This window comes from Azolla caroliniana, unplaced genomic scaffold, assembly GCF_043228905.1.
Source record: "Azolla caroliniana isolate FFs.n. ecotype wild unplaced genomic scaffold, voAzoCaro1.0.p SCAF_2, whole genome shotgun sequence".
Lineage (NCBI taxonomy): Eukaryota > Viridiplantae > Streptophyta > Polypodiopsida > Salviniales > Salviniaceae > Azolla > Azolla caroliniana.
In genome coordinates this window covers 14,344,454-14,358,835 of record NW_028230437.1, presented here as the reverse complement: position 1 = coordinate 14,358,835, position 14,382 = coordinate 14,344,454, and the positions used below count along the sequence as shown (strand labels likewise).

At 44.2% G+C, this 14,382-nt stretch overlaps 1 protein-coding gene across 1 annotated transcript; it reads left to right on the top strand.

Moving 5' to 3' along the window:
* Nucleotides 1-1,927: 1,927 nt before the first annotated feature.
* Nucleotides 1,928-6,769, top strand: LOC147867396 (putative beta-D-xylosidase 5). The gene is made up of 8 exons (XM_087315178.1): nucleotides 1,928-2,520; nucleotides 2,749-3,075; nucleotides 3,353-3,522; nucleotides 3,647-3,744; nucleotides 3,903-4,268; nucleotides 4,517-4,975; nucleotides 5,184-5,462; nucleotides 6,233-6,769. Exons 1-8 carry the CDS (start codon nucleotides 2,071-2,073, stop codon nucleotides 6,598-6,600), a joined length of 2,517 nt encoding a protein of 838 aa, XP_087171304.1. The 5' UTR covers nucleotides 1,928-2,070; the 3' UTR covers nucleotides 6,601-6,769.
* Nucleotides 6,770-14,382: the final 7,613 nt, after the last annotated feature.

The following is a 14,382-nucleotide window of genomic DNA, read 5'->3' as shown; positions in this document are numbered from 1 at the left end:
CCTATATAAGGAGGATTACTCCCCATTTGTAACCATTCCCTGATTTTGTGATTCACTCTCACTCTCTCCCATTCTCTCATTCTCATCTTGGCTCTAAGGTGTGTGTACCATTTTTGCTTTCTCCCTCTTTTGTCATAGTTTTAAAGCAAGGTCCAAAGATAATGAATTTATGATTTTAAAGGGCATGCATATTATAACTAATAATTAGAAATTGTATAATTTTGGATCCATAATTATCTCAAACACAATCACATGCGCGGACACATTGTTAAGGTCATAATGTTGTAAAGCCAAAATTTCAGATATCTCAAATTATGAAGAGCACCAAAATTACTTTAATATCCTAAATGCAAGAGTTTTTCTAATGCTATATGTTCGTGGAAAGTCGAAATGTCGAAATGTTGGTAATGCCAGTTCTACAAGAAAATTGTTGCTATTAGCATCATCTGAAACTATAGTGAACATAAATTGTATTGTTAACCAACAACCATTAGTGTTGTTGCAAAGTGCTACACCATCATGTGAATGTATTTGAGTTCTAAAAATTCAACACAACTTTGTGAACCAACAAGCAATAATAGCTTAAACATGTCAAAGTGATTTGAAATGATTTTGTGGGTGATGGCAATCATGTATGATGTAGTTATTGTTGGTGAAAAGGATTCATATCCATCTCTAATGATTTGCATTAATGAACTTGTCGTTAACAGGGCATATAGTGTAATATTTGTGGATAATTGCAAAGTAAATTTTCTACAATGTGGGGAAAATGTCAAAGTTCAAACACTATAAGATGGCCAAGTTAATTTAGGAGCAAAAGTTGTGTGCAATATCTCAAAAGCTAAAACGGTGAAGAATTTTGATATTGAACACAACATTGCTAACCATCATATGTATATATTTAAATTTTAGACTTTCACGAAGGTAACACATGACCCATAAGCAATCATTCTTGTTATTTAAAATTTCTTACTTGATGTGTAGAGGCAATGCTTTTCATATGCTGCTTTTAGCTTGTAATATCTTGTATGTGTCATGATGAATTCGTTGCGGTATATGGATGATCAATAAAGGTTCTAACCAAAATAAAAACTTCCATACAACTAATATTCATCCCTCCAACACAAGTGCAAGTTGAAATGTGGTATTTCTCCAAGATGGAAGAAGAGTCTCAAGAAGCAATATAAAGAAAAATAAACTTTATATATGTAATTTTAGTTTCAACCAAAAGAGAAATTGCTTGCATTTTGTCAAGAGAGCATTATATTGGAACCTATTTGGCGGACAAAAAATTGATAATAGATATATTATATATATAGTCCCCACACATTGGCCATATTCTCAGAATATTAAAATGGTGTATGCGAAGAGACATATGAGGGTTGTAGGTAGTAGTATCTACATAAAAATTATTATGTGACATATAAAACACAATGGTGAAGTCTACTAATGAAGAATATCTTCTTTTGGAAAACACAATGGCTTCACATTGTTCCATGGCAATTGTTGTGATGCGTTGCAATTGTAACCTTGGGTATCGAATGGATTATAGATGATGTAACACGATGGTTATTGTCGAAAATTCAATTACGACTCATTAAGTCTATTCCTAAAGGTGAGTTAAAAATATTTGTGTCTAATAACAACAAATGTAACAACTTTTAATTCTTCTCATTTATGGACTAGAGGTAATTTTACTTTTCTCATGCTCAATATGGAAATCGAGACCACAATACAAAACTTTTGATTGAGACAACACAAAATGAGGTGTTCACTCCACGCTTAAAAACTCATTCATGGCATGCGTGAGCTTAGATACATATATGCCATTGAAAGGTACCCATAACTTCTAATGTTTACCTTGGAAGCAAAGCCTAAGAATAATGATAAAGAGACTTCAATTCTTTGGTTCCTTAGAGGAGGTATGTGCTTGCCAACTTAAGGAAGGAAACATTGGTAAATGCTAAGTATAGTCAATTAATGGTAGATAATATTTAATAAGGAAGCTCTTAACAATTTAAAAAGAGGTAAAGTTAAGTATAGACAATTAATGGTTGATAATCTTTAATAATGACCATCAATAATACATATACATTTTTTAATGAACTCATGGTTGCCTCACTCCTAGTGCTCTCATATTCAATATGTGGAGGAGTAATTCACATTACAGCTAGTACTAGTACTACTACGGGTCCACGCTACCCATGTAATTCACAACATGACCATGCAACATCAACCTATCCGTTTTGCAATAAATCCCTCCCAATGGATGAGAGGGTGGTCGACTTGGTGAGCAGAATGACGTTGGATGAGAAGGTGGCACAACTCATCAATAGCGCATCTGGAGTGGCGAGACTTGGTATACCACCATACGAGTGGTGGTCAGAAGCACTCCATGGGGTTTCCAACACCGGACCAGGCACCACATTCGGTGGCTCTGTGCCGGGGGCAGTTAGCTTCCCACAAGTCATCCTTCTTGCTGCCTCATTCAACACCTCACTTTGGAATGCCATTGGTCAGGTATGTATGTATGTACGTACGTACGTGTATGTTCTATGGCCATGTATGTATGACCATGTATATGTATGTGTATGTTCTATGGCCATGTATGTATGTATGTATGTATGTATGAACACGTCCTTCTTGAGGGTGATTGGCCTTGTCCTATGTAATTTTAATGTATGTATGGAATTTTAACGTTATGTTATATGTATGGCGCTGGACCCTGGTGGCTACGCACGCACGCAGGCGGTGTCCAGTGAAGCCAGGGCTATGTACAACGAAGGTCACTCTGGATTGACGTTCTGGAGCCCCAACATCAATATCCTTCGGGACCCGCGATGGGGCCGCGCTCAAGAAACAGCCGGAGAAGATCCTTTCCTCGCAAGCCAGTACGCCATCAACTACGTGCGAGGCTTGCAAGATGTGGTGGGGGACGCTGCTGCTGCTGCTGCTGCTGCTTCCACTCCCACTCCCACTCATCAAGACTTGAAGGTGGCAGCCTGCTGCAAGCATTACACCGCCTATGATCTCGACAACTGGGAAGGGGTGGACAGGTTCCATTTCGATGCCCAGGTCCGTCGTCGTCGTGAGCCAATACAATACAATACAATACAATTGTGGTGAACCAAACCCCCAAAGGGGAATTGAATTACATATTCTAACTGAAAGTCTAATATTTGTCTTTGTCACCCATTCATTGATTGATCTTGAACTTTATGTAGCTAAATAAATATATCATGCAGTTCTTATTTTGCCATTTTGAACCCAGAATGCTAGACTATATATATATATATATATAATCAAATCCTGTTTATTTGCACAAAAAACATTTGACATATGATGAGTTCAGGTGACACAACAAGATATGGATGACACATATCAACCTCCATTTAAGAATTGCATTACAAATGGCAATGCAGCGTGTGTCATGTGCTCCTATAACCGTATCAACGGTGTTCCAAGTTGTGTGGACAAAGAGTTGTTGGTGGGAACAGTGAGAAACCAATGGGGATTGAATGGGTAACAACTCACTGTGCATTCTATCTATCTATCTGTCTGTCTGTCTGTCTGTGAATACATATATTATAAGTTTCTGATCATGAGTCATATATTACTGTTTATGATTTCCTTGTCGTCCGTATAGATATGTGGCTTCAGATTGTGATTCTGTAGAGGTGCTATATGATGCAATTCACTATACTGGAACACCCGAAGATGCAGCGGCAGATTCGATACTTGCCGGTGTGTTAGTTACATAGTTACTAATAATCATCGTCTGAATCATCCATCTCATCTTTACTACTCTTGACAATTAACTTACACGATTCCGGTTATTATCCAGATTATATGAGCTTGGCTAACTACTTGATATGTGTCTCAAAACATTAAATGTGATGCAGGATTAAACATGAATTGTGGGGTGTTTTTGGCAAACTATACAGCTAGAGCTATATCACAAGGGAAAGTGGATGAGAGTAGAATAGATGAATCTTTATCCTACTTGTATAGTGTCTTGATGAGGCTAGGTTACTTCAATGGAGACCCATTAGACCCTGACGCTGGTCCATTCAGCATGTTAAGGGCATCCGATGTGTGCACAAGAGAGCATAGAGATCTAGCTATAGACGCGGCAAGACAAGGGATTGTCCTCCTGAAGAACACTCCGGGGACAACTGGGCTCCCCCTCTCGTCGAGTGCAATCAAAACCCTAGCCGTCATCGGGCCGAATGCGAACGTTACATCTACCATGATTGGTAACTATGCAGGTGGGTAAGGAGGTGCAGGCAGGAGTGAGATGGTTTTAATGAATGCCCTAAAGTCTGATACTCTCGTGGTAGTAGTGGTAGTTGCCTGCCTGCCTGCCTGCCAATTTTTGTGGTCCATATATGTATGTGTGCATGTATGTATGTATGTATGTATGTATGTATGTATGTATGTATGTGGGATGCATAGAAAGAATAAAAAGATCTGAAATAAATATTGATATTGGGTGCGGGTGCGGGTGCGGGTGCAGGGGTTCCGTGTGGATACACGACACCATTGCATGGGCTGGGTGCATACGGGATGAAGGTGGTGTATGAAGCAGGTTGTGGTGACGTGGCATGCCAGGAGGAGGAGGAGGAGGAGGAGGAGGAGGCGGTGAATGCGGCGGTGGAGGGGGCGGACGCGGTGGTGCTCATAATGGGGCTGGACCAGTCCCAAGAGAGGGAAGGCTTGGACAGAACCGCCTTGGGGCTGCCCGGCCGACAGCCACATCTGCTTCTTCAGGTGGTAGCTGCTGCTACTGCTTCTTCTTCCTCCTCCTCCGGTGGGGGGAGGAAGCCCATCGTGCTGGTGGTCATGTCGGGTGGGCCGGTGGACATAGGGTTCGCACAGGAGCTCCCTCAGATCTCCAGCATTCTGTGGGTGGGCTACCCTGGGGAAGGGGGCGGCCAAGCCATCGCTGAGGTCATATTCGGAGACCACAATCCAGGCAGGCCCAAATTTTACACACACACACACATATTATAATTAATATATATATATATATATATATATATCTCGGTGGTAGTGTAAATATGTAAGTTTAACGTAGAAAGAAGCATGCATGCTATTACTAGTAACTACTACTAAGTATGCGAGATTTGTGAGGTACTACTATTACTTATATATTTTCTTCTTATGTTCTTACAACATTGCAGCTGGAAGATTGCCCATGAGTTGGTACCCTGAGAGTTACACGAGTGTCGCGATGACCGACATGCACATGAGGCCCAATACGTCAACAGGTTATCTAGGCCGGACATATCGATTTTACACCGGGGAAACACTCTACGAATTCGGTGATGGCTTGAGCTTTACCACCTTCTCTCATACCTTGCTCTCGCCTCCATCCTCCATAGGCCTCCACCTGAGGCAACCTTATAACAATCTCACCCATACATTTTCGACATTATCCAATGATGTTGACATTCCCCATGGTATGCCCATATAAACCATTCAAATCTGTTTTGTTTCACACTTTCAATATACATTTCATGATTTCTGATGGGAGCTTGCATTTTACTTAATTAATTTCATGGCTTCATCGCAGTAAGATACATAATTAGCACTAAAATTTCGAGGTAGAAGTATAATTAATAAATGCTTGTGTAATATTCGCAATCCTCTACTAGATTGACAAAAACATAAGTAAACTATGTTACATATATATCAACAAAGAGAAGGCATTATATATCCTCTTTTGTGAGGAAGTGCAAAGTTTGCCATAGACTTTATAATACATGTTTATATCTCACAAAAATTTCAGATTTCCCATCACCAGCAAAAGTGATGTTTTTGTGATATTGTTAGATGTTCCTTTTGGTAGTTTCGACTTTAACTATCCCAATATTTGTGACACAACCTTAGCACACGGGGAACATGTAATCTAAAACAAAAATTTCATTATTCAATGGAGTACGCTTATTCATCTTACAATGTTGAGCATTATGCTTTATATGAAAAACTAGTTTATGTGGAAAAAATATATTACTAAAGCTTGTAAGGCGAATAAGATATTAACCGTGCATTGTGCAACTGGTTCCATGAATTCTTACTCGGGGTCTAGCATTGCCTTATAATATAATGTTTGGCATGAATTCAAATTAAGATCAATATGTGATTTTGGTTTACTGGTAATGACTTGTCATTGTTTTGCCGTTACTTATGGGGTTGTTACTCACAATGTGAATGTTTCGTTAATGTGTAGCTATCTTCTTTCATGTGGATGATGTTCCATGTGAGAAGCTTGCATTCGACATACATTTGATGGTGCAAAACATTGGCAACTTAAAGGGTGACCATGTGGTTATGGCGTTTTGGAATCCTCCACCGGATATTATCCATCAAGGGGCTCCAATCAAGCAATTAGTTGGATTCAGAAGAATTTATGGATTGGATCCCCAAGAGACCACACAAGTTAAAATGAATCTTAATGTGTGTGATCATTTTAGTTTTGTGAATAGTGAAGGAAAAAAGTTAATTAGAGCAGGCTTCCATAACCTCTTGATTGGTCAGACTGAGCATGTGATCGAATTCCAATATAAGTCTAGCATAAAAGGGTATAAGTACACTTAGATCGAAGGGAAAGCGACACTAGATATGTAATTTCAATGTCTGATTATGATTTCATATTACTTGTAAAAGAAACCATAATTATATAAATCATAAAACAACCTACTCTAGTCAGTTATCATAAAAAACTAATGCAAGGATGTTTATACAATAACATTAGTTTTGATGAGTATGTGCGGTTGAACCAAACACGTGTAACTAGTCACGACTCACAATTGTGCCAAGTGTTTTACATGTGTGTAACTAAATTTGCATATAGGTAGGCATGTTCTACTTCAGCGAGCATCACAAAACTGATTGAGCTACTTATTTATAACCACCGTCATAATAGAAAATCATCATGTACACAATGTTCCACTTGATTATGAACCACAAGTATGTAGTTGGCATGCCACATACATATGCGCAACACATATTATCAATGTGTCTAGTCATATATATCTTGAGACCAACAAAGATTGCAAAATTATGATTCACATTATTACAAGTTTAAAAATTGGAAATCATAATATGTACATAATACAAAATATTTTACTAAAGGTCTCAATAACATCAAAGGAAATATGCTTATGGTTATTAGAGAGTCGAAAAGCATGTTTCCATTTAGATACATGTTGTTTAATAAGAAACAAAATTAGGAATAAGAGATATGCAACATTTTTATGTCATTAGGACTGAATTTATAGTTCGTTCAGAAATTATGTAAGCACACTTTTTGGATTTCCGATACATACAAGATATTGCGGAATTTTCCTTTCTAATTGTGAGGTAGCTTAATGAAAACATTATAAATTTTTAGTCTCGCAACAAACAATAATGTGTTCCATGAGTTAATCCCAAACAACATAAATGTTTTCTTAGATTGACAAGTTAAATTTTGTTAGACAATGAGTCCACTAGCTAGAAGTATATATATAAAAAAGTTACTTGTGCGGAAGCGTAGACACAACTGGCTCAGCTGGATAACAACAAAGGACATCTAACTAATGTTTAATGGAAGCTTGTGAATATATAGTAAGCGAGAGAGACAGAGAGAGAAGAATAGTAAAACTCGATTTCAAAGTAAACTCAGTACTCTGTACATACAATGTGCTCAGTGAGCACTTTTATACAAGTCCAAAAAGGAGTGATAGAAGTACTGCCATGTACTTCAATGCTCGTACCGAGCGATTGACACTGACTCTTAAAAATATGCTTACGTACTAGGCTAGGATTGTAGGCCTCTAATGGCCTACCGGTTACACCCGTTCCAGACACCGATTCGGCTCTCTGTTCCGATCCGGACACCGGTCTGGCTCTTCGTTCCGAATACCGGTCCGGTTCCGACTTATTCAACCAATCTGGATCAGGTTGAACTTGCTCCCTCAACATTCCCCCTCAAGCTCAACTTGAGCTCGGATCGAGGTGTTAGTGTCTGTCAGTCCTTTCCTCCTGCTCCTCCTGGCTTCTTCCCGCCTTGATCGCACTCCTCGACCCGTTCGGTCCCGCTTTCCACGACCCGTCGGTTCCTCCACGTCGGCGTCAACTTTTGTTGCCTTCTCGTTCGTTTGGCCTTCAATTGATCCGGCTCCTCTGAATCAAACACTTCTTCCAAATTGGCTACCTCCGACTCATTCCAGCTCTTGTCCGAATTGGCTTTCTCCAATTCATCCTCTATCTTCAGGCCCTTTACCACATTAGACCATGTCTGGGACCTTGCCATCTTCTTCTGATCGGCTTTGCCCTTCTTGACTCTGACCGTCGACGCTCGTTCTGACCTTTTCGGATATGCCAACTTCCTCAATTGACTCGACGTCCTTTTTCTTCTTGTCTCTCCTTGTGTCCGTCTTTTCTTGCTTCTTCCCGGCCGCTTCTTCGATGCTTTTACCTGTTCTCCCAGTTCCTATTCCAGTTCTCCCCCTCAAGTGCGGCATGTCGAGGATGTTGCAAACCAAGCATCTCCGAAAAATGCTGCAATTTGTCCAATCCGAGTGGTTTGGTGATGATGTCGGCAACTTGCCGATCCGTTCGAACATACCGGAGTTTGACTTCACCGAACATGACCCGCTCGCGCACAAAGTGATAATGCACTTCTATGTTCTTCGTCCGAGCATGGAACATGGGGTCCTTGGCCAACTCCATGCTACTTATGTTGTCGTAGTAGATCAGGATTGGAGTCGGTACTTCGATCTGGAGGTCTTGCAACAACCGACGAAGCCATATGGCTTCACATGTGGCGATGATAGTACCCCGATACTTAGCCTCAATGCTCAGTAGAGCCACTATCGGTTGCTTTTTGTTGCTCCATGCAACAAGCCCGCTACCAAGAGAGAACATAAAGCCGGATGTTGACCGACGATCTGACGCATCACCAGCCTAGTTGGTATATGTATAACTGACGAGCTTTTCGGTTATACTATGTCGGTATAACAGTCCCCGATCCTTGGTGCTGCTCACATATCTCAATAGGCGATGCGTGCACTGAGGTGCTCGATGGTCGGCCTCTACATAAACTTGCCGATCACTCCAACCGGATAGCTGATGTCAGGCCGGGTGATTGTCAAATATATAAGGCTTCCGACAATTTGTCGGAACCATTTCTCATTGCAGGCCGGTCTGGAGTCTAGACGTAATTTGAGATTCTGGTCCAGGGGTGTTGAGACTGGTCGGCATTCGGTCATGCCAAACTTGTCCAACATATTGAGTACATAGTTCTGTTGTGACAACAATATGTTGTCGGGGGTGTGGATCACTTCGATCCCGAGGAAGTAGTGAAGGTCCCCTAGGTCCTTCATTTCGAATGCATTTGACAATTGGGACTTCACTTGGCCAATTTCAGGGAGGCTGGGTTCGGTGACGACCAAGTCGTCGACATATAGGAGAATGCACACCGAACCTTTCAGACCCTTTTGGATGAACAACGATGAATCAGATTAGGATGCAGCAAATCCTATCTTACGCAACCGTGCGTGACCTTCGAATTCCAAGCTTGGGGGGCTTGCTTTAGGCCATAGAGCGACTTCTTGAGTCAACACATTGCCGACGTGCTCATCTTCGACTAAAATCCGGGGGGCTGCATCACATAGACTTGTTCTTCTAGATCGCCTTGAAGAAACACATTCTTCACATCCATTTGGTGAAGATGCCACCCCGTTGCTGCAACCACTACAAGCACCACATGAATCGTCGTCATCTTCGCTACTGGAGCGAAGGTCTTGTCGTAGTTGATTCCGTGGGTCTATGCATATCCTTTCGACACTAGTCGGGCCTTGTACCGGTTGGCCGAACCGTCAACATTATATTTTACCTTGTATACCCATTTGCAACCGATCGGTTTGTAGTATCAGGGAAGGTCAACTAGGTCCCATGTGTTGTTTGCATCGAGCGCCCACATTTCTTCCTCCATCACGGCATGCCAATTCACATCTTTCACCGCTTTTGCGTAGCTCTCCGGCTCACGCACTTCTGCCACTTTAGTCATGTACACATAGTGATGTGCCATGTATTGATTATACCCATACCACTTCACCAAATTCTTTTAGTGGGTCGATTGGCGTAACTTCTCGTTATCCGATTTAAGGGCCCTCTTGGCCGACTCAGACTTCGTCTCCGAAGGTCCGTCTTCATTCTTTCTGGAGTCGGATTTGCTCCAATCTGACTCGTCCCTACTGGTGTAAAAGAAATAATGCGGAAGCTAAACACATATCACAACTGGCTCAACCAGATTGCAATAGAAACACAGAGAGTGGAATACGTAGAGTAGGTAGGTGAGAGAGAGATAGAGAGAGTAGAAAACAAAACCTCACTTTCAAAATAATGAACGTTGTGTACATACAATGTGCTCTGCGAGCACTTTTATACAAGTCCTTAAAAGGACTTACAAAAGTACTGACACATACTTCAATGCTCGTACTGAGCGACTGTCACTAACTCCAAAAGATATGCCTACATACTAGGCTAGGATTGTGGGCCTCTAACGACCTACCGGTTACACTCCGTTCCGAACACCAATCCGGACAGTGATCCGGCTCCTCATTCTGGACACCGATCCGGATCATGTTGAGCTTGCTCGCTCAACACTCCCCCTCAAGCTCAACTTGAGGAAGGATCGTGATGTCAGTGTCTGGCGGTCCTTTCCTCCAACTCCTCCTGGCGTGTTCTCGCCTTGCTCGCGCTCCTCGACCTGTCTGGTCCGGCTTTCCAGGACCCGTTTGCTTCTGCACACCTCGACCTTCACGGTTAGCTCGTCTCCTCATCAGGCCCATCTCAGCTCCTTCGTTGCTATGACTTCGGCGCTTCTCGACCTATCGGTGTTGACTTCCATTGCCTTCGTGCTCGTTTGGCCTTTAGTTGATTTGGCTCCTCTGAATCAATCACCTCTTCCGAATCGACTACCTCGGATTCCTTCTAGCTTTTTTCCGAATTGGCTGTCTCCAATTCATCCTCATTGTCCAGGCCCTTTACCACATCAGACCATGTCAGGGTCTTGGCCTTCTTGGCTTTACCTCCCCCTTGTACGGTTGGTTCCAGCATCAGCTCGTCCCCTTAGCTCCCCATATATCTGTCTTCGGCTTCCTCTATTTCTCCCCCTCAAGTTCGGCACGTCGAGGTGCTGCAAGCCAAGCACACCCAAAAATTGCCACAATTTGTCCACACCAAGGGGTTTGGTGAAGATATCAGTAGTTTGTCGATCCGTCAGAACATACACCAGTTTGAGCTCTTCGGAAAGAACTCGCTTGTGGAAAAAATGATAGTGCACCTCAATGTGGTTGGTCTAGGCGTGGAAGACGGGTTCTTCACAAGTTGGATGCTGCTAAGGTTGTCACAATAGATTGTCGTCGGATTGGACACCTCCATCTTTAGATCCTTTCGTAACCTCTTGAGACATATGGCTTCACATGTTGCGACAGTTGGTCCTCGATACTCGGCCTCGGTGCTCGACAATGCAACTATCGGTTGCTTCTTGCTGCTCTAGACAACCGCGACGCTTCCAAGTGAAAACACATAACTGGATGTGGACTTGTGGTCGCCGACATTTCCGACCTAGTCGACATCCGTGTAGCGGACAAACTGTTTGGCTACACCGGCCTGATATAGCAACCCCCGGTCCTTGGTGCCACTGACATACCTAAGTATGCGTTGTGCGCACTAAAGGTGTTGCATGGTTGGATGCACCATGAATTGACTAATCAGGCCCACCGAATAGTTGAGGTCCCGCTGGGTGATGGTCAAGTAGATAAGGCTTCCGACTATCTCCTGGAACTGTTTCAGATCACATGCCATTTCGGAGTCGGGACGAAGCTTCACATTCCTATCCAGAGGAGTTGAGACGGATTTGCACTCCGTCATTCTGAACATGAAGAGCATACTCAATACATAATGTCACTGGTTGATCAGTATGCTTCCGGGGGTGCGGATCATTTCGATCCCGAGGAAGTAATGAAGGTCCCCCAGATCCTTCATGTTGAATGATGCTGCTAACTAGGACTTGATGCACCCGATTTCTTCTTGGTTGGCACCGGTGATGACTATATCATCAACGTAAAGTAAAATACTAGCTGGCCCACTCCGATCTTGTTAGATGAAAAGTGAAGAGTTAGACTTTGACGTGGCCAACCCCATCCGACATAGTCGCTACGTGATCTTCACGTTCCAAGCGCACTGGGCTTGCTTTAGTCCGTAAAGGGACTTCTTCAGCCGTCAAACAACTGACGTGTTCATGCCGGAAAGAAATCCGTGGGGTTGTACCATGCACACCTGTTCCTCGCCTTGCAGGATTGCATTCTTTACATACATTTGATGTAAATGCCACCCCTTTGCCGAAGCTACCGCGAGCAAGACACGAACGATCACCATCTTTGCAACTGACGCAAAGGTCTCATCGTAGTCGATGCCATGTTGCTGCGCATAGCCTTTTGCCACTAACCGGGCCTTGTATCGGTTGACAGAGCCGCTGATGTTTTACTTGACCTTATACAACCACTTGCATCCGATCAGCTTCACTTCCTTTGGAACGTCAACCAGGTCCCATGTGTCGTTCTCCGTGAGAGCGTGCATCTTTTCCTCCATAGTGGCATGCCAATTTGCGTCCTTTGCCGCTTCTACGTAGCTCTCCGGCCCATGCACTTCTGCCACCTTTATCATGTACGCATAATGATGCACCATGTATTCGTCGTATCCGTATCGAACTAGGGGTGCTTCTGGTGGGTAGATCGGCACAATTTCTGCTCCGCCGATTTGATGGCCCTTTTGGCCGACTCTGACCTCTTCTCTAGAGGTCCGTTTTTATGCTTTCTGGAGCCAGATTTGCTTTGATCCGACTCTTCCCTACCGGTGTCATATTCCGGCATCTTCTGCTTCCTTTTTCCTCTACGCGTTGTCGTGTTGTTACGCGCGTATGTGTAGAAAGGGGCAGGACCACGGGGGTCTCGGACCGAAGAGCAAGAGAGAGAGAGAGAGAGAGAGAGAGAGAGAGAGAGAGAGATTCACCGACACGTAGAAGCGAGAAAGAGAGATATAGAACGTAACACCTAATTATAATGGCAAGAGATTACAAACTCCGACAGTTACAACCGACAAAGCGGCGACGGACCCGACGCGGGGACCCTACTCACGCACATTGACGACAGTCACACGACTCAAAGAAACAAAGGGGAAAAGGGAGCGACTCTGCTGGAAGCACACGGTCTGTCCACGAAGCAGAGGCAACGACCTCCTGACTCCCGCAGAGAGCGACGATCCGCGTCGAAGAGAGAGAGCTCCCTCTTCCGTTCTGCAGCCCCCCCGCTTTCTTCCTCCTCGCACGCGATGCCAGTTTTCCATTGTCCTCCTCCCTTTATTCCCTGTCCCTCTCACCGGGATACGCACAATCCCCCCCTAATAAATGCGTGCGGCTTAGTATTTACATCCACCGGTTCGTGTACAAAATATCAAGTCACGCGTCCATCCGTGTAAGGGCCGATTTACGCGCTTTCTCTCCGATTCCGCCTATGGCCGGTTTTCTTCACGACATCCACCCCCACCAAACCGCGCATCCACCGGTATGCGCCAGAGACGGGTAGATATCGAAGAAACCCGGCCTCACTCGTTGCTCTCCGATTCTCCGCCGGACCCGAACTGATCGTCGTTGTCGCTCCCGCTTGCAGGCTCCGGCTCGTCTTCGAACCGCTTTTTGAAAGTTTTGATCCGCTTCCCGGCCACCGGCACCGCTAACCGTGTCCCGTCGAGTTCTGCGAGGTGGTACGTGCCGTTGCCGTTCGCGCTCGTCACCATGTAGGGCCCGAACCATCTCCTAGCAAACTTTCGCACCGCCTTGTGCTGATTGTCGAGGCTGCTGTCGTATACCAAGACCCAGTCGCCTTCCTCGATCTTCTTTGGTCACAACCGATGCGTCCGGTTGAACCGGGTCTTGTTCCGCTCCCTCGCCGCTCGCAGCTTTCCTTCGCCTGTATCACGTCCTCCGGCCTCCGCTCGAGTTGCCGAATCCGCGTCGCCAGCAACTCCTCCCGGCTCATTTCGTCCTTCCAATCTACCGCCGCCCACGAAGAAACCGTTCGTTCCACCGGCATGATCGGCTTTTGTTCGTACATTAGCTCCGCCGACATAAACCCTGTCACCGAACTATGCGTAGTCCGGTCCGCCCATAGCGCGTAAGGAAGGAGTCGCGGCCAATTCCCGACCTGCCCACCGCATGCACGCACCAACGCCTTTACAATCGGTCCGTGCCCACGTTCCACCTTTCCGTTCGCCTCCGGATTGTACGCCGTGGTGAGGGAGAGTTTGACGCCTAGCCGGTCGAACAGCTCC